This window comes from Apus apus, chromosome 7 (assembly GCF_020740795.1).
Source record: "Apus apus isolate bApuApu2 chromosome 7, bApuApu2.pri.cur, whole genome shotgun sequence".
Taxonomy (NCBI): domain Eukaryota; kingdom Metazoa; phylum Chordata; class Aves; order Apodiformes; family Apodidae; genus Apus; species Apus apus.
In genome coordinates this window covers 21600373-21624001 of record NC_067288.1, presented here as the reverse complement: position 1 = coordinate 21624001, position 23629 = coordinate 21600373, and the positions used below count along the sequence as shown (strand labels likewise).

General features: G+C 53.7%; 1 protein-coding gene across 8 annotated transcripts in view; it reads left to right on the top strand.

The window, feature by feature from the left end:
- The window catches only part of HECTD3 (HECT domain E3 ubiquitin protein ligase 3), a 125416-nt gene that overhangs the window by 4650 nt on the left and 97137 nt on the right, over window positions 1-23629 (top strand). For 2 of the 8 annotated variants that reach the window (XM_051624567.1, XM_051624568.1), the window contains exons 10-22: window positions 399-581; window positions 1244-1296; window positions 1626-1690; window positions 2107-2210; window positions 2494-2613; window positions 2963-3052; window positions 3412-3618; window positions 17957-18086; window positions 18523-18597; window positions 18869-18950; window positions 19037-19108; window positions 20202-20350; window positions 23075-23214. In XM_051624567.1, coding sequence (XP_051480527.1) covers window positions 399-581; window positions 1244-1296; window positions 1626-1690; window positions 2107-2210; window positions 2494-2613; window positions 2963-3052; window positions 3412-3618; window positions 17957-18086; window positions 18523-18597; window positions 18869-18950; window positions 19037-19108; window positions 20202-20350; window positions 23075-23214 — 1470 coding nt within the window. Of the gene's footprint in view, window positions 1-398; window positions 582-1243; window positions 1297-1625; window positions 1691-2106; window positions 2211-2493; window positions 2614-2962; window positions 3053-3411; window positions 3619-3944; window positions 4075-4523; window positions 4599-4832; window positions 4915-5036; window positions 5109-5372; window positions 5580-10296; window positions 10651-11165; window positions 11327-11888; window positions 11982-12412; window positions 12549-12926; window positions 13043-13299; window positions 13414-14454; window positions 14538-14786; window positions 14953-15618; window positions 15701-15973; window positions 16157-16253; window positions 16304-16416; window positions 16482-16716; window positions 16821-17065; window positions 17186-17314; window positions 17405-17496; window positions 17704-17956; window positions 18087-18522; window positions 18598-18868; window positions 18951-19036; window positions 19109-19286; window positions 19467-19931; window positions 19994-20201; window positions 20351-23074; window positions 23215-23629 lie in introns of those variants that run through there. The other 6 variants (XM_051624570.1, XM_051624572.1, XM_051624574.1 and 3 more) reach the window with 6 other exon arrangements.

The following is a 23629-nucleotide window of genomic DNA, read 5'->3' as shown; positions in this document are numbered from 1 at the left end:
GGCAACTCCATTCTGTTTTTCCAGGCCTGATGTCACTGTAATTCCTGTGCTGGCTCAACATAGAACCCAAAGCATTTGAGGATTCTTGTTTGTTGAGAGGAGCTTGCTTCGATTACAAATGGGAGGGATAGTAAGACTGTTGTTCTGCTGAGAGTGAGGGTGAAGGAGAGTCCAGGCATCATGAGTGTGAGCATCAGATGAGGACTGGGCTTGGTATCTCCCTTAAGCCAGAAAGCAAAATCTTTCAGAGGCAAACATGGAGCAAACACCACCAAGGAGAATGTGTCTGTGTGGAGGGCAGTGACCCCAGGGAGGGGGGTGCAGTGGCTTCAGTAGAAAATAGGTGACATGTTTTGGACACTGGACACTTCTGATGTTTTGGACATACCTGTTGGCAGCATATCAAGCAGTTCTTGCTGCTGTCCAAGAGGCGCACAGCTCTCATTACCCAGTGTCTGAAGGACTCAGAGACCAGCAAGCCCAACTTCATGCCACGGCTCTACATTAACCGACGCCTGGCTATGGAGCACCGAGACAACCCTGCCTTGGACCCCAGCTGCAAGAATGCTGTCTTCACCCAGGTACTGTCCCTCCTGGAAAGGTCCTCGCTGCTCTGGGGAGAGTGGGGCATTCCAAAACTGAACTGCATAGAGTTGGGTGGAAGGGGCAACTTGGAGCTGGAGATACCTGGAGTCCTCTAGGCCTTTTCACATGACTCGCAGGATCTACAGTTACATGTGCTGATGATCCCACACCCAGGAATAACATCTAGGAAGGATTTGGGAGCTGAGTTGAAGTCTCTATCCTGGATGCTCTCTGTGGCATGTTGCTAATGCAGAGCCTAACACTCTCATTACACTGAAAGGGCAGCAAAGAATTCTTGTGTGACAGCAGTAATGCAGCTGCATACGGTCCTGTGTAGTGGTTTTACAGCAAAGCTGATCTTCCTGTTGTCGTTCTTCCCCCTCCTCCAAAAGATTTACTGCTGTATATGTGTACAAACAGCCCAAACTGCTGTGAGGTTTAACATGTGTTCAATGTACTGCTGTGGCCATAAAGCTCCATACAGTGGCTAACACTGTAATTTGTTCCCTTTCCAAAAATGAAGGGCCCCTGAATCATTTAGAGATCAGCTTCCGTCAGTAAAGATTTGGAGTAAACTAGATTTATTCCAATTTCCTGCCTTCACCTGTTACCAGTTCCCCTCGAGAGGGGATACCAGCCTTGATCTCCTCTGTTACAGGTATATGAAGGCCTGAAACCCTCAGACAAGTTTGAAAAGCCTCTAGATTATAGGTAAGCAGTGTCTCAGGGAGGAAGAAGACCACACAGTACTGGGAGCTATGTCCTGTGTCACAGATGGGTGTTTGGGAAACCTGTGTGTGTCCTGTTCTCAGAAGAGAGTTTGCTAGGGCAGGAGACAACTCAGCCGTGGGATCGGGCCCTGTTTCCCAAGGTATCACCTTCTTACTGAGGATGCAGCTGTCACTGGACATTGAGGTCTTGTCCTGTCCTAAGCCCAGGCTGGTCCACCCTAGTCCCCTGCTGTTCCAGCTGTGCCTGCTGCCTCCCCAGCATCTCCTTGGCTTTGAGCAGCAGCTCAGGTGATGCCTGGTTCTCTGCAGGTGGCCGTTGCGTTACGACCAGTGGTGGGAGTGCAAATTCATCGCAGAGGGCATCATTGACCAAGGTAGGGGCTGTGTGACACAAGGGCTCCTCTGGAGCAGAGCCTCTGTTGCTGTAGAGGCTCTCACTTGCTCCCAGTGCTACTGCCCATGGAGGAGAGAGGGAAGGCAGTTTGCAATGTCATGCCGTCTCCTGTCTCAAGAAGGGGGTGCTGCTTGCTGGGATGGGGACCTGACCTCCAGTAGTCATTAATAGCAGCTTTGACAGTGATAATGCTCCCTCTGGCTGTCCTCCACAGGCCAGGCAGGAAATATTATTTCTCCTGTCTTGCATCCTCTGGTGCCATGAGGCTCTGACAGGAGCCTTCTTTCTCAGCCCTGGGCCAGGTTGGACCAGAGTTCCTAATTTTTGCTCCATTATTCAAGGGTGAGCACATGGGGTGTTCATATCACTAAAAATGCCCTTCTTTTGGGGTTGCAGGTGGTGGTTTTCGGGACAGCCTGGCAGACATGTCGGAGGAGCTGTGCCCCAGCTCGGCAGACACCCCCGTGCCTCTCCCCTTCTTTGTGCGCACATCCAACCAGGTGCTGTGGGTTGGTTGGGGTGTTTGAGGCAGATCTGTCTGTGCCTGATGGTGCAATGTATTCCTTGTCCCCTTGCATGCCAGAGCTGTACCTACTTTCACTGGTCTGAAGCTTTTCCCTGTGAAGGGTTGGGTATATTGCTTTGTGGGATCTCAGTTTAGGATTTGCTGACAAAGTGCCTGGATAATTGTCTCTCACTAGGAAGGCACTGCAGGAGCTGCACTTGCGGTGCTTTGTGCTGCACTGATAAAATGACTTGGAGTTTTGCCTCTCACTCCTGTAGGGTAACGGCACTGGAGAAGCAAGGGACATGTACGTCCCTAACCCCTCTTGTAAAGACTTCCCAAAGTATGAATGGATTGGGCAAATCATGGGAGCAGCTCTGAGGGGCAAGGAGTTTCTGGTAAGCTCTCAACCCCTTGCCTGCATGGAGGTTTGCTGCCAAGGGACTTGTTAGCTCCCTTCTGCAACCTGTCCAACAGGGGTGTGGGAGGGGTCTGTGATCATGCACTGTGGCAAAAGGTGTTTGGCAAGATTTGGGGCCGCAGGGTTAGGAGAGCTCACAGCCTGAGTTTTGGGAGATGGTGCTGGGAGCTTGGGGGAGGTTACCTCGTCTCTGCTCAACTATGATGAGCCCTGAATGTGGACGGGGAGCAGGGAAGCTTCTTGGTGTCTGCACTGTTGAACCCTATCTCCATCTTTGGGGATACCTCCTTTGACAGAGACTCAGCAGAATCCCTGTTTTCCTTTAGGTCCTGGCTCTTCCTGGCTTTGTATGGAAACAATTAACAGGGGAGGAGGTCAGCTGGAGCAAAGACTTCCCTGCCGTGGACTCTGTGCTGGTAAGAGAGACTGGGAGGCGGAGCCTATCCTATTCCCTGTGGTACCCAGCAACGTGGTGGTTTATGTCCCTGTTCTCATGTTGTACTTGTTTCCTCCTGTGATGTGTCAAACATGCAAAAAAGGCACTGCTAGCATTTAATGCAACCTGTAGCTAATACAGAGATGTAACTGTGCTGACTGCTATTTCAAGCGTGCAATGCCCCAGGGTCTGCTAAACAGCTGTAGGGTAGCACATCCCATGCTGTGCTGCTGTCACAGTCACTCCAGCCCTTGTCTGGGAAGGTAGGAGATAGGACCGTGGGCACACCACTGCCCACTGGATATCTCTCTAACATCCACTCCTCTGTGGCCTCGGCAGGTGAAGCTCCTGGAGGTGATGGAAGTCATGGACAAAGACACCTTTGAGTTCAAATTTGGGAATGAGCTGACCTACACGACGGTGCTGAGTGACCAGCGTGTGGTGGAGCTGATCCCCAACGGCAGCAGCACCGTGGTGCGCTACGAGGACCGCAAGGAGTTCATCCACCTGGTGCAGAAGGCCCGGCTGGAGGAGAGCAAGGAGCAGGTAACACTGTCCTATAGCATCATGAGTGGTTATTGAGTTCCCAGAGAAATACACCCCCAATGTGTTTCTGGTAAACTGCATCATGGTTAGTGCCTCTGTGCTCATTAGTGCAACAGTAGGCAGTCCTTTCTGGTGAGGTCCTGGGGCCCATAGAGTTGCTGAGAAGCAAAGTGGCTTGTGGCAGCAGAGGAGGGTTATATTCCCTGCTCTGACATGGACTTCCCAAATGAACTGGGATGCATCTATGTGGGATCATGTTCCCTTCTTCAGCTTCTTTGGAGCACTTGCTGAGCAGTCACAGCTTACCTATCCTGTCTCCTTTACAGATCATGGCCATGCAGGCTGGGCTGCTAAAGGTGGTGCCCCAAGCTGTTCTTGACCTCCTTACCTGGCAGGAGCTGGAAAAAAAAGTCTGTGGAGACCCTGAAGTCACAGTTGATGCCCTGAAGAAGCTCAGTAAGTGAAGGGCTCTGCTGAAAACTTTCCCTGCAAACAAGGCTGTCTTCTCTCTGCGCTGGGACAGGGAGAGGTGTAGGAGGCCAGTATTAGCCTTTATTACAGTGAGAATGTGCCTGTGTACTTCTTGCCTTTAGTTGGGTGCTGATGGGGTCAGTGGTGTGCCTTGTCTCCATGCTGGATATCAGAGTAGAGGCTGGGGCATCCCTAGGTTGCTGGGATCTGAGCCTCTCTGGATCTGAGCTGTGGGTCTGGATGTGCTTTCTGGGAGGGGCCTGACTGCATGTGTCACTCACGCCTTGGGTCTACGTGCTTGCACCCTGTATGCACCTGGAGGTTTCTTCCTGCACTGGCAGAGGACCCCTGGATGAGCAGGGAGGACCTGCTCTAATTTATCCAGGAGGAGCTTGGATCTTTAATAGACTCCTTTTCTGTATCCTTTCTGCCAGCCCGCTTTGAGGACTTTGAGCCACTGGACACACGTGTTCAGTACTTCTGGGAAGCGCTCAACAACTTCACCAATGGTGAGTGAACTGCTCTGTCCCTGCGTATCTTGTGCCATGACAGCCCCTGCGTGCAGGCTGGGAGCTGGCTGGGTGAAACCACCGTCACTGCTGCCTGGGGAACAGGTGGGAGCCAAGGAGAGCAAGCAGCAGGGCTGCAGGAGCTGCTTCCTAGCACTGGAGATACCTGGAAGTGGCTGTACTGCATCTCGCATCCCTTTAGGGTCTGCTGATGTCTTTGCTTTTCCTTCACAGAGGATCGAAGCCGCTTCCTCAGATTTGTCACTGGCAGAAGCCGCCTTCCAGCACGGATCTACATCTATCCAGACAAGATGGGGTGAGTCTGTTATTCTGTAGACTGCAAGGCTAACAGATCTCACACCAAAGGGATGTGTAGTCTGGTCTCTCCTGCCCCTCTGGCCTGCTTGGTTCTGACCAGTTTGTCACCTCCTTTCCAAGCTCCGAGACGACAGATGCTTTGCCAGAGTCATCCACCTGCTCCAGCACCCTCTTCCTGCCCAACTATGCCACGTAAGTTTTGGTGTTTCCCTATATCTGAGGGACTGTGTCTCTCTCTTCCTAACGTTGGTGTTGACCCATAGGTCCCCATTCCTTTGCCACACTTCTGTCTGCCTGCCTGTATCACATGGCTGCTGTGATTCTCTCTGTGAGCAGCTGGTGGAGCATAACCTTCATCTCACTACGTATCTTGTCCTCTCAGCTAGAAAATGCATCAATGCCAACCCCTCCTTGTCTTTTTTTTTTTTTCTTTCTCCCCACTTCTGCCCTCTCTAGAGCCAAGGTGTGTGAAGAGAAGTTGCGCTATGCTGCCTATAACTGTGTGGCCATTGACACAGATATGAGTCCCTGGGAAGAGTGATGTTGCAGCCTGACCAAACAGCATGGACAATCATTTGACAGAACTGTGCAGTGGGAGGAGTTCCCTTGTCCTCCCAGGATGTGTATATATAATAAATATATAGGTGTGAAGCCTGTTTCCCAGGAGTGGTCACCAGCACCTCTTTGGACATGGAAGTTCAGATCTTCAGCAAAGTCGGAGCTAGCTCGGAGTGTAAATGTGATTGTAGTAATGAAACCCTGGCCCAGTCCTCATCCATCAGAAGGGCCTGGTAGGCTTCTGTAAGGAGTTTCTTTTACATGTGTCCTTGTTGCATCTCCACAACTTGCTTCTCCCAGGCTGTGCTGTGCTCCAAACACAAGTGGGGTAGGGCTGCAAAGCTGCACAGCAGATTGAAAAACAGGACAGAACTGTGAGCTGCTGCTGACGCCTCAGAGATGCTAATTGTGTTCTAGCCCGAGTGTCCTGACCACATTCTATTGCCTCGTTCCTGCTTTCATCTCAAAACGAGATAATTGGTCTAGCTTTAGGAAGAAATTGGGCAGACTGGTGCTGCAAGGGTGCTTCTGGCCACCAGGTGTCACGACAGACCTGCACTGGGAGCGCTATTTGTAAAAGCACGGGAGTCCTTTCCTTCGGGTAAAATCCCACTTCCTGTGATCACGAGTTGTTCCCTTGCACCCCTTGCATAGCAGCAACTGCTGGTCCCCTACGGGAGGTGGGAACTGTCTACTTCCCACCTGCTCTGTAAGCTTCAGTTCTGCGTCAAGCATGCTCGTGGCCTGACAGCTGTTCCCAGGCTCATTGAGGCTTGGTTTTGTCCTAGAAGGTAGTATTACAACTAATCTAGTTCTCCCAGAGATGTGTAGGCAGGCCAAGCTCTTCTCCCAGACAACAGAGGTTGGAGCAGTAGTGGGCATAGTGATGCCAGGCTCTGCATCCCTCTGCCACACAGAGGTAGGTAGAGGTTTCAGGTGGCCAGGGAAAGCCTTTGCCCCGGGGGAGTGGAGAGACTGTGGGTACCAAGGGTTGGAGCTTCTTGAGCAGATGGACACGCAGTGTGTGAGGAAGGAGTGGCCAATGAAAGATTTACAACTTCAAGACCATTGTAAATGTTCCTTGATCTTCCCAGCCTTGGGAAGGGCTTGTCATTGCCTAGCACTGTGAGCTACCAGATGTCAGTCCACTTTTATATCCCCAGATCCATCTTCAGCCTGTGTGGTCTGTTGGACCACAACTACTAAGAGCCACAGAGTCACTGGGCCTTCATTGAAGTGGCTCTAATGCTGTGAGTTAACATTTATCCTCTCTTAATGCTTCATGACTTTTTCTTCTCTGTTGAAGGAGTCTGTCATCTCGAAATCATGTCCAGTTGTAAACCAAGTCATTCCCTTCACCAGTTTCCTTCTAAACTGCTGTATTCCTGAACCTGCTGAGGGGGTTTAGGGTAAAAGGGATGCAGGGCCAGGAATGAGCACATGCTGCCATTGCAGTGAGTGGAAGGAGTATGGGATGAGCAGGGAAGCTGTTTCTGTCAGCCTTTGCCTGCAGCAGAGCCTTCCATGCTTAGCTGGGTGCATATGAAGTCCCATCTGCTGGAGAAGGGTTTTAGTAAATCCTAGAGTTATCCTCAAAATAGAGCTGGATGGCTTTGTGGTTGATTTCAATGACCAGTGTGGATAGGAGCAAAGCCAGTGCTGATACCTTTTCGTGCTGGTGGCTGACTCACTTCCCAGGGTGTATGTTTTAAATAGGCATGAGTGAGCTGATGAAAGGACTTTGATCTGCTGTCTTGGCCTCAGGCAGGAGTGTTGGTGAAGGAGTCTTCAGCATTGAGCTGGGACCTGAAAGCCATCCTAGATCCTTTCTGGCTACTGACATTTGGGTGGAATCCGTCCTGCTTTTTCCAGCCTTGCCCACTTGTCTCTAATGGAGATCAGCAGGAGGTCACAATATTTACTGAGCAAAACTAGAAGCAGCAAGAAAATCACCTCTCTGGTGCTTTACTGCTGGACAGGGGACAGTTGGTTGATAAGTGGCTCAGGGCAGAATGGATAAAATGGCCCTAGTCTTTGGTTGCAGGTGAGCTCATGTCACCTGTGGGAATGGACAGGTGTTAACTCCTGCCCCACAGACAGAAGAAGGTAACTGATTCATTAATCCCCTTGGTTTGATTAAGGTGAAATGACACTCAAGGTCCATATTTAAATGTTGCCTTTAATTAGAACTATAGAAGGAATAATACATAAAGGCTGATATGCTCAAGCTACATGATCATAAAGGCTGATACTTCGATTATAAAAGTCACAATACATGTGTGTTCAAGCTGTGCCACCTGGGAAAAACCATGGTAGGTTTTGTGTTACTCATTTAGCTCATGGTCAGAGGGTCTGGACATGTGTGGCTGATGAGCAAGGATGCCAAGATAACCTACAGACCATGCTGTTGAGTTTGCCATGCAGAGGTGTGCTGGTCCTCTGTCTTGTCTGTGGTGTTTCAAAACCAACTGCCAACTGAATTTCTGCTGTGACATCTCGGTGAATTGTGGAAAAGGTCAGCCTGGAAGAGCTCTGGCCAATCTCAGGAGCCTAAAGCAGGTTATTTCAGTGCTGGGTCATGTTCCTTCTCCTCTGATCTCTGAAGCTGTGGGTAGGAGCTGCCTCCTACCATGTTTGGCAAGACATGAGTCAAGTGCCTCTGCCTCAGCCTCCTGCTAAGCATGGCCTGGGGATGAGGGAGCCCTCCTGAGCACCAGGAACCAGAGGCTGCACATCCCCTCGGTCACCCAGTTTCCAGTTGGTTGAGATCAGTTTTCAAGTCAGTGCCATCCTGAGGAGGGTGCAGGTGCCCCTGTGCTGCTGAGAGGAGGAGGCATGTGTGTGCCAAAGCTGCAGGTTTACAAGCTGGGTGGAGATTAGCTGAGCGAGGGACTGGTGCTGTGATGGCTTTGAGTAACCACTCACTCTCTCCTGACTTCAGCATGCAAAATTGTTCATAGAATACCTTCAGGTGATTAACAACACACATGTAGTCAAGCTGTTCTTGTTATTCTACTAATACCCTGGAGTATGACAAGCTATAAATAGTTTGACAGAATCTGTCTGTCCCTACCTCATGTAGGTTCTAAAATAAAGTGAATAAACTTAACTACTCCTGGCCTTCCTGAGGGTTTGTGTGGTCTGGCTGGGGTTCCTGCATCCTCTTGTTGGATTAAGCAGGGATGGAGACTGGTGTTGTAAGAGGCAACTGGAGGAAAAGCAGAAATTGGCCCTGTGCTACCCCTTGCACTCAAAGTAGTGTCTCAGAAGTGGTTCGGTATTGATGGCCCAGCCCTTTGCAGCAGCTCCGCGACCACTTTCGTAGAGTGATGTGGCTGGGGAGGGAGGGCACAGGATGTTCCTGGCTGCAGTGACTGTATTTAGGAGCAAGGCAGAAGTCTGCATTTCTCTCGCACCACGGTTCAGGGCACTTTGCTCCTGGCGAGGCCAGTGCCCATTGCTGCAGCAGGGGCAGTCACACCTGTTCGGTAGATAACGCTGCGGGGGTGACAGCTGTCAGAGCTCTCTTTGCACTGTGCCTTTTCAGGGATGGAGCTGGACTCTGACCTGCCAGGAGAGTCAGCTGGTGCTGTGCAAGGACCTTTGAGCTTTGCCAGGCTCGTTGTTTCCTGATGCTTGAACACAGCTCTTTGTGCCCAACCTGGAGGAATTCAGGTAGCGTGGGGTGGAGCTGGGTTGCTCTGCCACCACCTCACCACGGTATGTGACAGGCAGGTGAGACATGGGGTGATGCACGGCCAGTATTCTGGGATGGTTGAGTCCTGCAGGGCAGCACGGCCTTGTTCCTGCTGCCAGGATGTCACAGTTGGCTGGGAGAAAGCTGGTCCTGGGCAGAGAAGCCTGTCATCCTCCCCTGTGAGCCTACCTGGGGCCATCCCCCAGGCAGCCAGGAGCTGTATAGCAGAATGCCTCCTTCACCCTTTTCCTTATCCCTGCTGGAGATGTAGTCTTGACCCTACAGGCAATCCCTCTCTGCTCCTAGGGATTCAGGCAGGGATGGGGACCTTAGGGACCAGGAAGGAGCAGAGTCCTCAGCTGCAGGGTGAGGGGATGCAGGTGACCTGGGCCAACTTCTGCTGGGGACAAAGAGACCAACATGGAGGTAACAGCCACATCTTAGCAAAGGTGGGGGTGACAGTGGCCCCACATCTGCTCTGCTATGGAGTAGGGGGTACCATGGCCTGTAAGGGGAAAAGAATCATAGAATCGTTTTGATTGGAAAAGACCTTTAGTATAATCATGTCCAGCCATTAACCCAGCACTGCCAAGTCCACCACTAAACCATGTTCTTAAGTACCACATCAACACATCTTTTCAATACCTCCAGGGATGGTGAGTCCACCACTTCCCTGGGCAGCCTGGTCCAGTGCCTGACAACTTTTCCAGTGAAGAGAGTTTTCCTAATATCCAACCTGAACTTCCCCTGGCACAGCTGGAAGACATTCCCTCCTGGTTATCACTTGTTACCTGGGAGAAGAGACCGACCCCCCCACCTGACTGTAACTTCCTTTCTGGTGGTTATAGAGAGAGAGAGCACCTCTCCTCTCAGCCTCCTTTTCTCCGGGCTGGGGTGAAGAAGGGCTGGGTGTGCCCAGGGGCACGGGTGAAGCCGCGCCTGCTCGGGGTGGCCCCGGAGGGCTGGGCCGGGTGCGGCCGGAGGCGGGCGCGGTGACAGCGCCGGAGGCGAACCGGTACCGTGGGCACACCGGAGCGGGCAGCCCGGGGCAGGCATAGCACCGAGGCACAGCACCGGGACAGCCCGGGACGCAGCAGGAGAGGCCCGGGAGTGGCTCGGGCGCTGCCCGCCGTGCACGGTACCGGGTAGGCGATGCGTGCGGGCGGGGAAGCGCCGCACCAGGTGCTGGGCCGGCTGCGGTTCCTGCTGCAGTGCAGCGAGTGCTTCCGCCGCGCCCAGGCGCTGCCCGCCGCGCTCTGCTACGTGCCGCGGGAGGTGCAGTACAAGATCTGCAAGGACCCCGCCGCCGCTCCCGCCGCCGCCGCCCGCAGCCTGCTCAGCGTCTGGGACAGCCCGGGGCCGGCGCGGGGCGGCAAGCGGGCGGCGCGGGCCACCATCGAGGTGCGGAAGGGCGGCTGCCTCCGCGCCACCGGCGAGGAGTACTGCAACGGCGCCGGGCTCTGGGTCAAGCTCAGCAAGGTAAGGCCGGGGGGAGGCCCCTGAGGGCAGCGAGAAGGACGTTGAGGTGTAGGAGCGTGTCCGGAAACGCGCAGCGATGCTGGTGAAGGGTGTCGGGCGCAAGTCTTGCGATGATCGGCTTGAGGGAACTGGGGTTGTTTATCGTGGAGAAAAGGAGCCTGAGGGGAGGGCTGCTTTCTCTCTATTACCTGAAAGGAGGGTGTAGTCAGGTGGGGGGCGGCCCTTTCTCCCAAGTAACAACTGATAGAACAGGAGGGAATGGCTTCCAGCTGAGCCAGAGGAGGTTTAGTTTCGATATTAGGAACAATTTCTTCACTGGGAGGGTTGTCAGGCACGGGACCAGGCTGCCCAGGGAAATGGTGAAGTCACCATCCCCGGAGGTACTGAGAAAACGTGTGGATGAGGTGCTTAGTGTTTACTGTGGAGTTGGCAGTGTTGGGTTAATGGCTGGACTTGATGATCTTAAAGGTCTTTTCCAACTAAAACGAATCTATGGTTCTGTGGTCTGCTTTCAGGAGCAGCTGGAGGAGTACACGGGCAGCCATGACCTGGCTGAGGGCTGGATCCTGGCACAGAGGTTTGGAGAGGGAGGTGATAAATTGGTGCCAGTGGAGTCTGTGCAGAAGATCCAGTGGCAGCATCAGGCACTCGGGATTGATTATAAATCTGCAGGCAGGTATGGCCCCAGCCTGCTGCACCTGGGGTAGGGGACTGGGCTGTAGGCAATGGTGGCACGTGTGGCTGTTACCTACAGAGGATGTGTGACCCAACCTTCCCAGATGTCTTGGGCATGTCCAACACAACCCCCCTCACTCCCTCCACCACAAGTGGGACACATCCTTGCCAAGCTGCCTGTGGGCAGGAGGGTGCCCCCTGGTAGGCTGATTCTGCTTGCCTATGGCGGTACTTGTGCAGGATAAAGATGATGTCAGGTGGTTTCAAGGCACTTGGGTTTGGTCTGAGCAATGTCATGGAGGTAATGCAAGGATGAGAGAGCTCATATTTGATTCTCAAGACAGAAGTCCATGTGCAGGGTTGGATTCCCCACTCTGCCCCAGCCTGCACTCAGGTGCAGGGAAACTCTCATCCCTCCTGCAGCTGTTCCTGCAGCCCCTGGCTGCCATTCCTGGTCCCCCAATGCTGCTGCCTCTACTCCAGGCTAAGTCAGTAACACTTGGGCACACAGAGCACTGACCCATCTTTTCCTTTGTGTGACTCCTACACTGGTGCTGCTCCAGCTGGGAACAAGTGGTGGACCTGATGTACTCCATGCGCCTGGGAGAGAAGCCCGTACTCATAGAGCAGGATGAGGCTGCAGTGCACAAGTTTCGGTATGAATGCGTCTCCTAGAGTGGTATTGCAGCACCCTGAGGAACAGCCAGCTGGGGCCTGGACATGCCTGTGAGACCAAGACTGGCTTCAGGGTTGGGAGTGGGGAGGATGGGTGTCATGAGATGCCTTTTACATCAATACAGTTCAACACTGCTTAAGCAAAGATAGCCTTTGCTCTGCAGAGTATCAGAGCAACTGTATGGTGCTGTTCCCACTGGGCTGGGGTGGCCATAAACACCTGTCATGGTAGTGGTGAGACACAGCCATGCCGTCTGCCTGCAGAGGGGACAGCTGCCTCCTGGTGCCATGCCAATGTGGTGACCAGGAGATACTGTGGCCTGTCGGAACTGGGGCACCTGCACAGTGCTGGTGGACAGGTTTGGGGGGCAGCCTGGTCTCCCCATCCCATTAACCCAGAGCCCGCCTGCAGGTCCATGCCCCCAGGTTGGAGCTATGAGCGAGACATGGAGCTGGGACGCTTCCTGTATGATCAGAGAGAGAGGCAGCAGCAGTGCGGGGACTGCAGCAAGGAGCATCTCATCAGCGTTGAGGTCTCCTCACAGACGGTGCGTAGCAGAGCTCCTCCATGGCTTAAAGTCAGCATGAGACACAGAAGCATCACCGCAGCTGTGGGGAGGAGTGGAGACTGTGGCTGTCCCCTCTGAGAGGGACAGGGGATGGTGGGGTGTGGCTTTGCTGCTTTAGTGAAGCTGCAAGGAGTTGGGCATTTGGAGCAAAACCCCACTGTGTCTCTGGGATGCTGTGAAGGGTCCATGGCCATGCCCAGCTTGCTCTATATGGGAACTACCATCCATCTCCAGCCCAACAAACCAAGGGGCAGGCCCAGTCCTGCCCTCCTCTCGCCCCATGGGACCTGTCCTGGGGTGGCCACAGTGTGCCCAAGGATGCTCAGCTCCCTCCTTCGACTTGCTGTACTCTTGCAGGAGGACTGTGTCGCGGCCCACCTGACCGACAACCAGGCATACACCTTCTGGGAGAGCAATGGGGCCCCGGAGCAGCACTGGGTGCGGCTCAACATGAAGAAAGGCAGCATTGTCAAGTGAGACCTTGGGGCATCCCTGTAGCTGTGCCAGGGGCTGGCAGGGTGTGGGATAAAGCACCATCTTCCTCCTGAATGCAGCTTTCCCTGGGCAGCAGGCAGGGGCTCAGGGTTGCGGTGGGGGGTCAGCTGCTGCCAGATGCACCCCAGGAAGACACAGCCTTGACCCCAGCTCCAGGACATCTCTGGGGACATCTCTATGCCCAGGCAGCTCAGGAGAGGAGGACGACACTGTCCCTTGCTGTTCTCATCCCCAGGAAGCTGTGTCTGATGCTGGACGGGCAGGCCAATTCCTATGTACCCAGGCGAGTGGCTGTGTATGGGGGGCAACTGAACAGGCTGCAGCACCTGAGAACTGTCCTAATTAATGAGTGAGTAACAAGCAAGGACCAGCCTAGGTCCACCTTGGCAAAACTCCCGAGCTGTCTCTGCATTATGAGCAGATGCTAAAGAAAAGGGCTGGGGTCAGTCCTCAGTAACCTAGTGGTGATGGTAGCTTTTGGTGCAGGCTACATCTGTCCCTACAAGCGTGGTGGTCCCCCGCCTCCATATGCCAGCTGAGTGCCTTCATCCCCCCCCTCCTGCTTCACATCTGTGCTGTGGTGGCTTGGCTGCAGCATGTTTTCTGCTGCCTGGTGCCTTTGGGAGTCTTTCGTCCTTCTCCTTGCCTCTGGGACACATACCACTACAATCTCCTTTCTGAGCATCTCTGCCATGCTGTAGCTGAGAGGTCCTGGAGTATTTAACTTCTCCCTCTTTGCTCTGGTTCTGCAGCACCCTTATTGAGGCGTTTACACAGAGGTGTGAAGACCTCCTGCTCCTTCCCCAATACTTGCCTATTTGCCTTTTTTTGGCTGAGTAGTAAGATTTGTCTTTGAAGAACCATACATGAGTCTGCCAGGGTCTCTTTCCTGGTGTCAGGACCCAACTCCTCGCTGTATTTGGGCAGTTGCAGTGTTTTCTCCCCACACACCCATAGGCCTTTGATGAGACCTTGCTAAAGGCTTTGGAAACACAAGTGAATAACTTACCAAATTGTTCATCTCCACAAATCCCTGTTTTCTTCAAAACACATCACCCTTGTGTGACAAGCTTGGCTTGAAGGATGTAGCAGGAAGCCCTGGGAACAGCGATGTGCTCTTGGTCATCTTGCCTTTCTGTTCTGCTTTGAATTTATGGTCTTTTCTGGCTCTTTCAATGTGGCTTCCACCTTCTTTAGGACTCCTCTGTGCCTCTGACAGCCTCTCCTCTCCTCTTGGTCCCCTCCTGCCACAGCCCCAGTGAGGCAGGGGGTTTTGCCATGGGTAGCAGCGCATCCTTAGCCGAGGAGCTGGAGTGGCCAGTGCCTTGCTGGCCACCTCGCCAGCAATTGTGCCTCGTGGCTCTGCCATCTCCCTCCATGCTGTGTGCAGGAACAGCTACCAGAATGTCTGCATCCTCCGTGACATGAAGACCCACCTGCCAGTGCTGGAGATCCGCATCCTGGAGTGCCGGGGTGAGCCTGCACTGCAGGGCTGGGGCTGCCAGCCCAGCCTGGCCCTAAAGCTGCAGCCAGAGCCAGCACTTGTGGCTCTTCCTGCTGCACTGGCGGCTGTTTGGGATCCCTTGGAGGAAAGGCTGGGGAATGAGCTTATTTTGGGATGCTGCTGGTGCTGGGTGCTCCTTACCCCCAGTTGCAGCAACTGAGCTCTGCTGGCCACACAGCTTCAGCCACACGCACAGCATCACTGTCCTTTCTTGGCAGACCGAGGGTACAATGTCCGCCTGCGAGGGATTAAGATCAAGTCCTTCTGGGAGTGGGACCTGATCCTCAACACTGACATGTTCCAGCCAGCCCAGCTGGTGCGCTACCCTCTCCTGGAAGGAGTGGACACCGACATGCTGTACCGGCGGGCCGTGCTCATTCAGAGGTATGGCGTGGGGATGGCACTGTCCCCCTGCAGTGGGCCTGGGTCCCAAGAAGGACCATGCTCTGGCCTCTGTCAGGGGGTTGGATGTGTCTTGCTTAAAGTCTGCCAGATCCTTTCCTGTGTGTTCCTTTGGCTTACTGCTTCCCATCCAAACACGGATGCTTCCTGGAGAGCATGGCAGTAGCATGGACTGAAAGGGATCTGCATCACTTGGAGTCTCCCACCCCACTGCCTGTCAGGCAGCCCCAGGCTGGGGTCAGCACTGGCCCCACACAAAGACCCTCTGCAGTGGTTCAGCCACAGTCCTGCAGCGGGGGCTGGGCTGCCCTCGTTTGCAGCTTTTCCTTGAGGGGAACAAAAGAAAGTGCTTGGCCAGAGGGTGCTGGTTGGGTGCTCCCCTTGCTGTGCAGGAGATGCCAGCCTTAGCACGGACACCCGCTCGGCACAGCCACTGCAGCCCAGAACTCCTGGGCTCAAGCGATCCAGCGGGCTCAGCCTCCCGGCAGCTGGGACTACAGGCGAGGGCTGGAGGAGACCCACATGCAGGGTGCACACTGCCCCGGTTCGGTGCCTGGGGCTGTCTGTGGTGAAATGCCACAGGTGTGCTGGGTTCTGCACATCCACCAACACCCTTGCATCCTCATGCTGCTCCTCTCTGGTCTCCAGGTTCGTCCAGCTCCTGGACAGTGTCCTGCATTACCTGATCCCCCTCTCTGAGGACAGCATTGGTGCCTTCAGTGTACTCAGGGTGAGCATTTGCTGGGCTCCCCTGGGATGGTGCCAGTAGGAGCATCTCATCATGAGCTTGGCTGGTTTCCCTGAGCCTGTGACATGTCCCCCTTGATCTGATGAGGACAGATCAACCGAGGGGTCCTGCTGGGAGCTGCTATGCTGGGCATTGTGACAGGAATGGAGAAGCTGAGCATCCCCTGTGACACAGGAGGCTGCGCTTGGGGAGGGGGAAAGAAGACTTGTGGTGGGAGGATCAGGTCTCTAACCATCCCTGCTCATCCCCTGCTAGAGCATGAAGCCATTCCTGCTGCTGTGCAAGCAGAGTACAGCCCTAATCACCCACTGCCTCCAGTCCTCGGAAAGCAGCCCCCCTCAGACCACACCAAAGCTGTGCATCAACCGGCACCTGGCCCGGGAGCACCGCGCCAATCCTGTGCTGGACCCCAGCTGCAGGAACACGGTCTTCACCCAGGTATGGCCACGCCATGCCCCACACCAGGTGCCTTCCAGTTCAGCATCGCTTGCCCCCATGGCATCTCATCCCCTTTTTGTTCTGCTCCTCTTTCCAGCTGTATGAAAGCCTTAGATCTTCCAAGAACAATCAGCCCCTGGACTACAGGCAGGTCTTCACATCATATTTGTGGGCTGTTACATCTCTGGTGTAGGGTGTGAGGGATCTTGGGTGCTGCTGGCTCTCTCTAGGAACTCTAGGAGGGATGTGCTTCCCTGCAGGTGGCCCTTGAGCTACAACCAGTGGTGGGAGTGCGATTTCATCACTGAGGGCATCATTGACAATGGTGAGAGTTCTCCCCTCCGAGCTTTCTCACACTGGGTGCAGCTCAATGCACAGGGTTGCCAATGCACAGTTGCTCTGTGAGAGACAACCCCACTCCACACACCTGGGGTGGTCCCTGCATCTCCCCCAGGGCCCCAGCACTGCCCCATGGAGTGGGGGTGGCTTGGCCAGATCGTGCTGCTCAGCCTCTGGCCCTGGCTGTATCAAGCATTAAGCAGCTTCTGCCCCCATTGCAGGCGGTGGTTTTCGGGACAGCCTGTCGGACGTGTCAGAGGAGCTGTGTCCCAGCTCAGGCGATGTCCCCGTTCCCCTTCCCTTCTTCGTGCGCACCTCCAACCAGGTTTGGCACCCCACTGGCTGCCTGTCCCAGCCCCAGGGGGGCATCCAGCAGAGCCTGCAGCCTTTTGGGGTGTTAGTCCTATCTTAGTGCTTGCAGGACTTTTGGCTGGGGGGACTGTGCTTGTATGCAGGTGGTGGAGATGTCCTGGAGGGCAGGCAGGGGGTGATGGAGAAGGAGGCTGCAGGGAGGGACTGCACTAGGCTGGTCACATCAGTGGCCATGGGTCCTGAGCCTCTATCCTGCAGGGTAACAGCAGCAGCAACGCTAGGGACATGTATGTCCCCAACCCCTCCTGCAAGGACTTCCCCAAGTATGAGTGGATCGGGCAGCTGATGGGAGCAGCCCTGAGGAGCAAGGAGTTTCTGGTGAGCATGGCAGAGCCTCCATGGTTGGCTCAGAGTCTTGGTGTGGGCTACCATGTCTTGGGAGGAGAGGCTGCCCTGCTTGAGTGAAGGAGGGACAAAGAGGGCTCATGTCTCTGGCCCCTGTGGCAGATCCTGGCTCTCCCGGCACTGGTGTGGAAGCAGCTGGCAGGGGAGGAGGTCAACTGGAGCAAGGACTTTGCTTCTGTGGACTCAGAGCTGGTGAGTGGGGCCAGGGGCCAGCAGGGATGTGCTGTACACTTCCATGGCTGCTCTGGCTCCACCACGATGGCCTTTGCCTGTTGGGCTTGCAGGTGAGGCTGTTAGAGATGCTGGAGGAGGTGGATAGAGAAGCCTTCGAGTTCATGTTTGGCCGAGAGCTGACCTACACGACGGTGCTGAGTGACCAGCGCGTGGTGGAGCTGATCCCCAATGGCAGCAGCACCGTGGTGCGCTACGAGGACCGCAAGGAGTTCATCCGCCTGGTGCAGAAGGCCCGGCTGGAGGAGAGCAAGGAGCAGGTAACACTGTCCCCAGGGCCAATGTGGCTGCAAGGGAGCCCTGCTCCTGTGGCAAGCCCTCCTGGTACCTGTAGGGTAGGTGGCTTAAAAAATGTGTCCCCAGAACCAGTTCCAGCTGTGGTTCCTCTGTGCATCCCATGCCCAGGATGTCCATGAGCCCTGGGAACCTGCTTTGGGGTCCTACAGTCCTTGCCCCCCAAAGCATGGTATCAGAGCTGTCATGGTGACGGGACCCCTCTTGTGCTCCCTCCAGATCACAGCCATGCGTGCTGGACTGCTCCGCGTGGTGCCCCAGCCTGTGCTGGACCTGCTCACCTGGCAGCAGCTGGAGAAGAAGATCTGTGGGGATCCCAACATCACAGTGACTGAACTGCAGAGGTTCAGTAAGTGCCAGGGCCAGCCCAAAGCTGCTCCCAGCTCCCGTGGGGGCAGGGATCCCCCGATGGTGTCCTGTGCACACATCCTGCCCCATGCTGAGTCCCTGGTTGTGGTGTGCCGGGGGGAGGATGAGCCAGAGGCACGCTGGATAAGGATGCTTCAGGTTTAGTTGCAAACCACACCAGTTCCCACTCTGGTCCCTCTGGTCTTTGGCTGCTCTGGGCAGAGGCGAATGGCCACCCTGTGAACTGGGACTCTCATTTCTTCACTCACGTTTGCACAGGGTGCTGGCCCTCTCGGGGTGCCAGAGGCTTGCAGGGGCTCACTGAGAGCAGAGGGTCTCTCCCTCTTCTGACTCCACTCTGTCAGGATGGACATGCCCCATGTTCATTTGCTTTGCTGGTAGTTTCTAACAAAGCTGTTGTGTATTCTTTGTTGCAGTCGTATTTGAGGACTTTCCTGCTGACGACACCCGTGTCCAGAACTTCTGGGAAGCACTCAACAACTTCACCAGTGGTGAGCAACCCAAACCTTTCCTGGCTCTTCATGTGCAGCAGGGTGGGCCAGGGGATAGGGTACCCACTGCCCTGTGCTCCGGGGACGCTCACCAGGCGCTTCCTTGGGATTCAGCTGGTGCCATCCTGCCTGGCCCTTCCCAGGATGCTGAGAGCATCCCTTAGCTTTGCCCTATGCTCCTGCAATGCCACTGCAAGGGCAGACCCTCCCATGACAACATCACTGGGCCTGTCCTTGTCCCTGAGACTTGAGCCCTTTCCTTATCCCTCAGAGGATCTCAGCCGCTTCCTCAAGTTCGTCACTGGCCGGAGCCGCCTCCCAGTTCAGATAACTGTCTACCCAGAAAGAACAGAGTGAGTCCATCCTGGGCTGGGGTCCCTGTGGCATGCTGGGGTCCTTGCGCCAGGCCGGGGTCTGACTCTCTCTCCTTTCTCCCAAGCTCGGATGCATTGGACCTGATGCCACAGGCCTCCACGTGCTCCTGCACCTTCTTCTTGCCCCGCTATTCCTCGTGAGTTAAGCTGGGTACAGGAGATGGGAGCACTCCCCTCTCCCTGGGGCTGGAATTGGGGTCCCCTCCTAGGCTACCTAGGTCCTGCCCCAGGGGACATTTGGGTGTGCTTGGAGAGGGAAGGGTGGGGCTCTCAATGCTGGGCATGGCCATGATGACCCAGTGTCTCCCAACCCAGGGCCAAGGTCTGCGAGGAGCTGCTGCGGTACGCCGTGTACAACTGCATGTCCATCGACACTGACAAAAGCCCCTGGGATGAATGAGGCCCCCCCCAGGTGTCCCGTGCTGTGGGACCTGCCTGCCCTGGGGACCGCACGTTCAATAAAACCGCAGGGCTGGATCCTGCCGTCCCGCCCCAGCTCCTGCTTGTGTCGCTGCTTCTCCAGGGCGCGGAGGGGAGCGTGTGTGGCCGGTGCTGCAGCTGTGGGTGGGCAGCGGGGCGTGCACTAGGGACCTGTGGCTCCTGTCGCCTTCCTGGACACGGCTGCAAACTGCCTTCCCCCCCCCAGCCCCCGCAAGCCGCCCCCGCCCCGCAAGCCGCCCCCCACGCGTCCGGCACGCAGACCCCCCGCAAGACGCCCTCCAGCGGCCCCGCCATCTGCCCCCGCACCCCAGCTCCGCCCGCCGGGGGGCGCTGTGCCGCCTCCGGGCCGGGCTGCCTGGCTCGGCCCCCGCAGCCCGCCTTCCCGCTCCCGGGACCTCCGCGCTGCGCTGAGCGGGAGGAGCCGCGGGCAGCGGGGCCAGGAGGAATCGAGCCCATCTGCGCTCTGCCGCCCCGCCTCGCCATCGGCCCGCTCGGCTCTCCGCACGCGTGCGCGGTGCGCGCCGGCGCCGCCATTCCCGGGCTGTCAGTGCGGCGCTGGGAGCCGGGGCGGCGGAGCGGAGGTAACGGGGGGTGGGCAGCGGCGCCGCGGCCTCCGCACCGGCTGTGCGGGCCCGGGGAGGCGGGGAGCCGGACACGCCTCTGAGAAGCGCTGGCGGCTAGGGGTGGGCGAGGCTGAAGCGAACCGGGCATCGCCCGGCAGGGCTCGGCCCGGGCCTGCCCGGTTCTGCCGTGGTTGAGTGAGGCCCTGCCCCTCTGCTCCCTCTGCAGCATGGAGTTCCAGGCTGTGGTGATGGCGGCGGGAGGCGGTTCCCGCATGACGGACCTGACCTCCAGCATCCCGAAGCCGCTGCTCCCGGTGGGAAACCGGCCCCTGCTCTGGTACCCGCTGAACCTCCTGGAGCGCGCCGGCTTCGAAGGTGAGGCCAGCGGTGGCTTGGGCTGTGGGTGCACGCCACGTGCTTTCCCTGGTCTCTTCTGGGTTCCCGTGGTCACCACCGCTCCTGTTTATTGCCTCGCCTTGTTCTGATGTCCTCTCGTAGGTGCTCTGTTGATCAGGGCAGCTGCCTTAGTAGAAGGTTTATTCTCTGCACTGGAGCTATTGTCTGTGACCCATGTCAATCCTTTCCTTAGCTCTAGACTCCTGTGCCTGCCCCCCTTTTCCCCCTCACCGAGGCTTTTCCCATCCCACACATCTTTGGTGTCTTTTTCAGTGTTGTTAACCATTAGTCTCTTGTTTCTTTCTCTGAATCATTAATGAGAGTGGTGTGAGAAGTGTGTCAGCTCTCTTGGGATGTCTCTTGGTTTGTTGTTTCAGTCTAGCCTGAAGTTCAGGGTTACTTGCTCTGTCTGAGGCGTTTAGTCCTTGTTGTTGTAGCGTGGAGCCAAGGGCAGGGCAGGGGGAAGTGACTTGTCTTGTAATGCTCACCTGTGAGCCTTGTTGCATGGAACAGCTAAGACAGTGTTTAGTACATGGGGAGGTTATTCACTATTTTCCAGAGTTAGGTTTTTGTTTATCTTTTGAGTGATGAACTAAATCTTTTTGCGCTCTTCCCCCTGCTACTTAGAAAAATTCTTTCTAAAACTTTTCATGGCTCTGTTTTTTTATGCTTGTATTTTTCCTTTGCTTTCCTGCCTCTATGGTTTTGCTTCCTCTGCATCACACTGATTATTCTGTATTCCGTCCCAAGAATGTGACTTTTTTCCTGACTGCTCCTTTTTTCTGTGACAATGTAAAGATCAGCTTATGGTTATCCATGTCTGCTTCTTACTGTTTCGGTGGGAAGGAACAAAATGAAAAACGAACATCAGACTTTGCTTTTATCTTGTTTCATTAAGAAATCTGAAAAAATTATTTTCCCATGGAATTGCTTTTTGCCTGCTGCTTGTCAGAGTCTGCTTTCTGAATGTCTGCTTTCTCTGACTGTTCTTCTCTGGTTTTTGCTAGGATCATACTTTTATCCTGTGATATAGATATATGGGCATCTAAAAGCTTTGCTGTAACCAGACTTCTGCTTTGTATGGCTCTTCAAAACTATTCAGAAATAACCATTTCCACTTGATGCTCTTGACCACTAGTAGGTGATGTTACAGTTGGTTCTTTCTCCCTTCCCACACATAGCTCTTCAGCTCATCTAACCTCTACAGAAATTTGGACATGCAAGGCTGTATATGCAGCTTCAGAAAGGAAGCTGCCACCTTCTTGTTCCTTGCTTGCTTCTGCCTCCTGACAAAACTGTAGGTTTCTGTGTTGACATTCCAATGGTGTGAATTCTCTCCCTGGATTGTAATTCTGAGTATTACAGGAAGCTTTAGTTCCTTATACTTGGTTGTATTAGTAAGAAACTGTTCCACAGTCTGATTCACTGCATCCTTCTGTTCCAACTGCAAGTGCTTCATGTCTCCTAATAAATATTAGGAGACTTTTCAGGTGTTCTTATGCTGGCCTGTGGTGCTTCTCCAGGCCCAGCACATCTGTTACTGGTATTGGCCTCAAAGTAGTGGCAGTGGGATGGACTGAGGATCCCCTTCTCTATTTCACCAGGTTTATGCTGAACTGTGGTTTTCTAACGTCCACCTGACATCAATTCCTTCAGTTACTTCCTTCCTGAATTTAAGGCATGCTTTCAATCCCTTTCTCTTAAGTTCTTCAGCTTGTTTTGAATCCAGGTTGGCATCCAGTATGGGAGTGGGAGGGGAGCCTTTCCCTAACTCTGGTACCAAACTGCCACGTGATTCTCATGTTTGCAGTTCCTTCAACTTTTCTGTTAACAGATTCAGGATTAATTCACTTTTGGTAGATACAGATTTCTTCTTAGTGTGTTTTCATCTTATCACAGGAGCTTCCTAGACTGAGGGCTGTATTATTTCCCATACTTCTCTATTAAAATTGCATGTGGATTATGACATTATGGTATTTTTATTTTTTTTTTGTAGGGTGAGATATTTTAATTTGTGTGTTTGAGTCTTGTTTTTCCTTCCAGTTCTTGTGACCAGGGAAAAACGTTTCTTGCTGTTTTATTTTCTCAGTCTTGTGTTTGTAGAGCTTATGTTCTCACTTTTTGGAAAATATCCTTTCATGACAATGTTGATATCCTTCAAATATGAATTTACCTTTTTTTTTTTTTGTAGATCAAATGAATTTGTTTCTCATATATTATTCCACTCCCTTGCCAAGCTGGTGCTCAGAAATAGCTTAACCATTGTCTTGTGGACAGTGGTGTTGTCCTCAAAGGATTATATGGGCTCAGGGTGAGCAAAAGACAAAGTTCTGAAGTGTTTGTGACATTAATGCAAGGTCTCATTGATCTGCTTAAGGACATATGGTTTGAAGTCAGTCACTAACAATAGAAGACATTTCTGTTCTGTCTTGCTAACTCATATCACTCAGTGCATGAGTTCCTTTTAATACCAACCCTCCATCCACACAAGAAGGGACAGACCATTTTCATATACAGTAGGAGTTTCTCTTTTGCAAAGGTTATTGTTGCCAAAAGAGCTTGGTTTGTTGCAGAACCAAGTTATGGTACTCAAGCTTTTTGACAGTTCCACCAGGCTTTGTAAATAGAAAATGAATGTATTTTATTTATGTTGAATATGTTAGTATTTTTTGTGTTATTTCATCCCACTTTCCTCTGTCCTAGAGGTCATTGTGATTACAAGGAAGGAAATCCAAAAGATGTTAAACTTGGACACAAAAATGAAACTGGATTTTGTGTGCATCAGTGACAACATGGACATGGGTACAGCAGATTCGCTGAGGCATATTCACCAGAAAATTAAGGTATTACTGTCTTTTATTGAACTTCACTGGGATACATTTGTTTACAGTAGTATTTTTTTTCATTGTGCTTTAAGAGCTGTCCCATGTAGTGATGCTGCAGTTAACTGAGTATTCTGATCTTCAGAAGAGCTGAATTTTGTAAAGGTCACCTCATGGGGGAACTCAAACAAAGACTCTAAATTACTTGAATTGAGAGCTTGGAAGGCTGGAGCAGATCCAGGCTGGGCACTGGCTGCTTCTCAGTCAGCATTAGCTTTCTGGCAGGTTCATTAAGAGGTTGTATTTGTTCATACAATTTTTTTACATGATTTGTGATAGCTGTTGTCCAGTTAGTGCTTGGAGAGGTAGTTCTGCATAAATGTTGTTTGTTGTCTTAGCTTAGGGGACATGCTGAAATGTAAGGAAGCTTTATGTT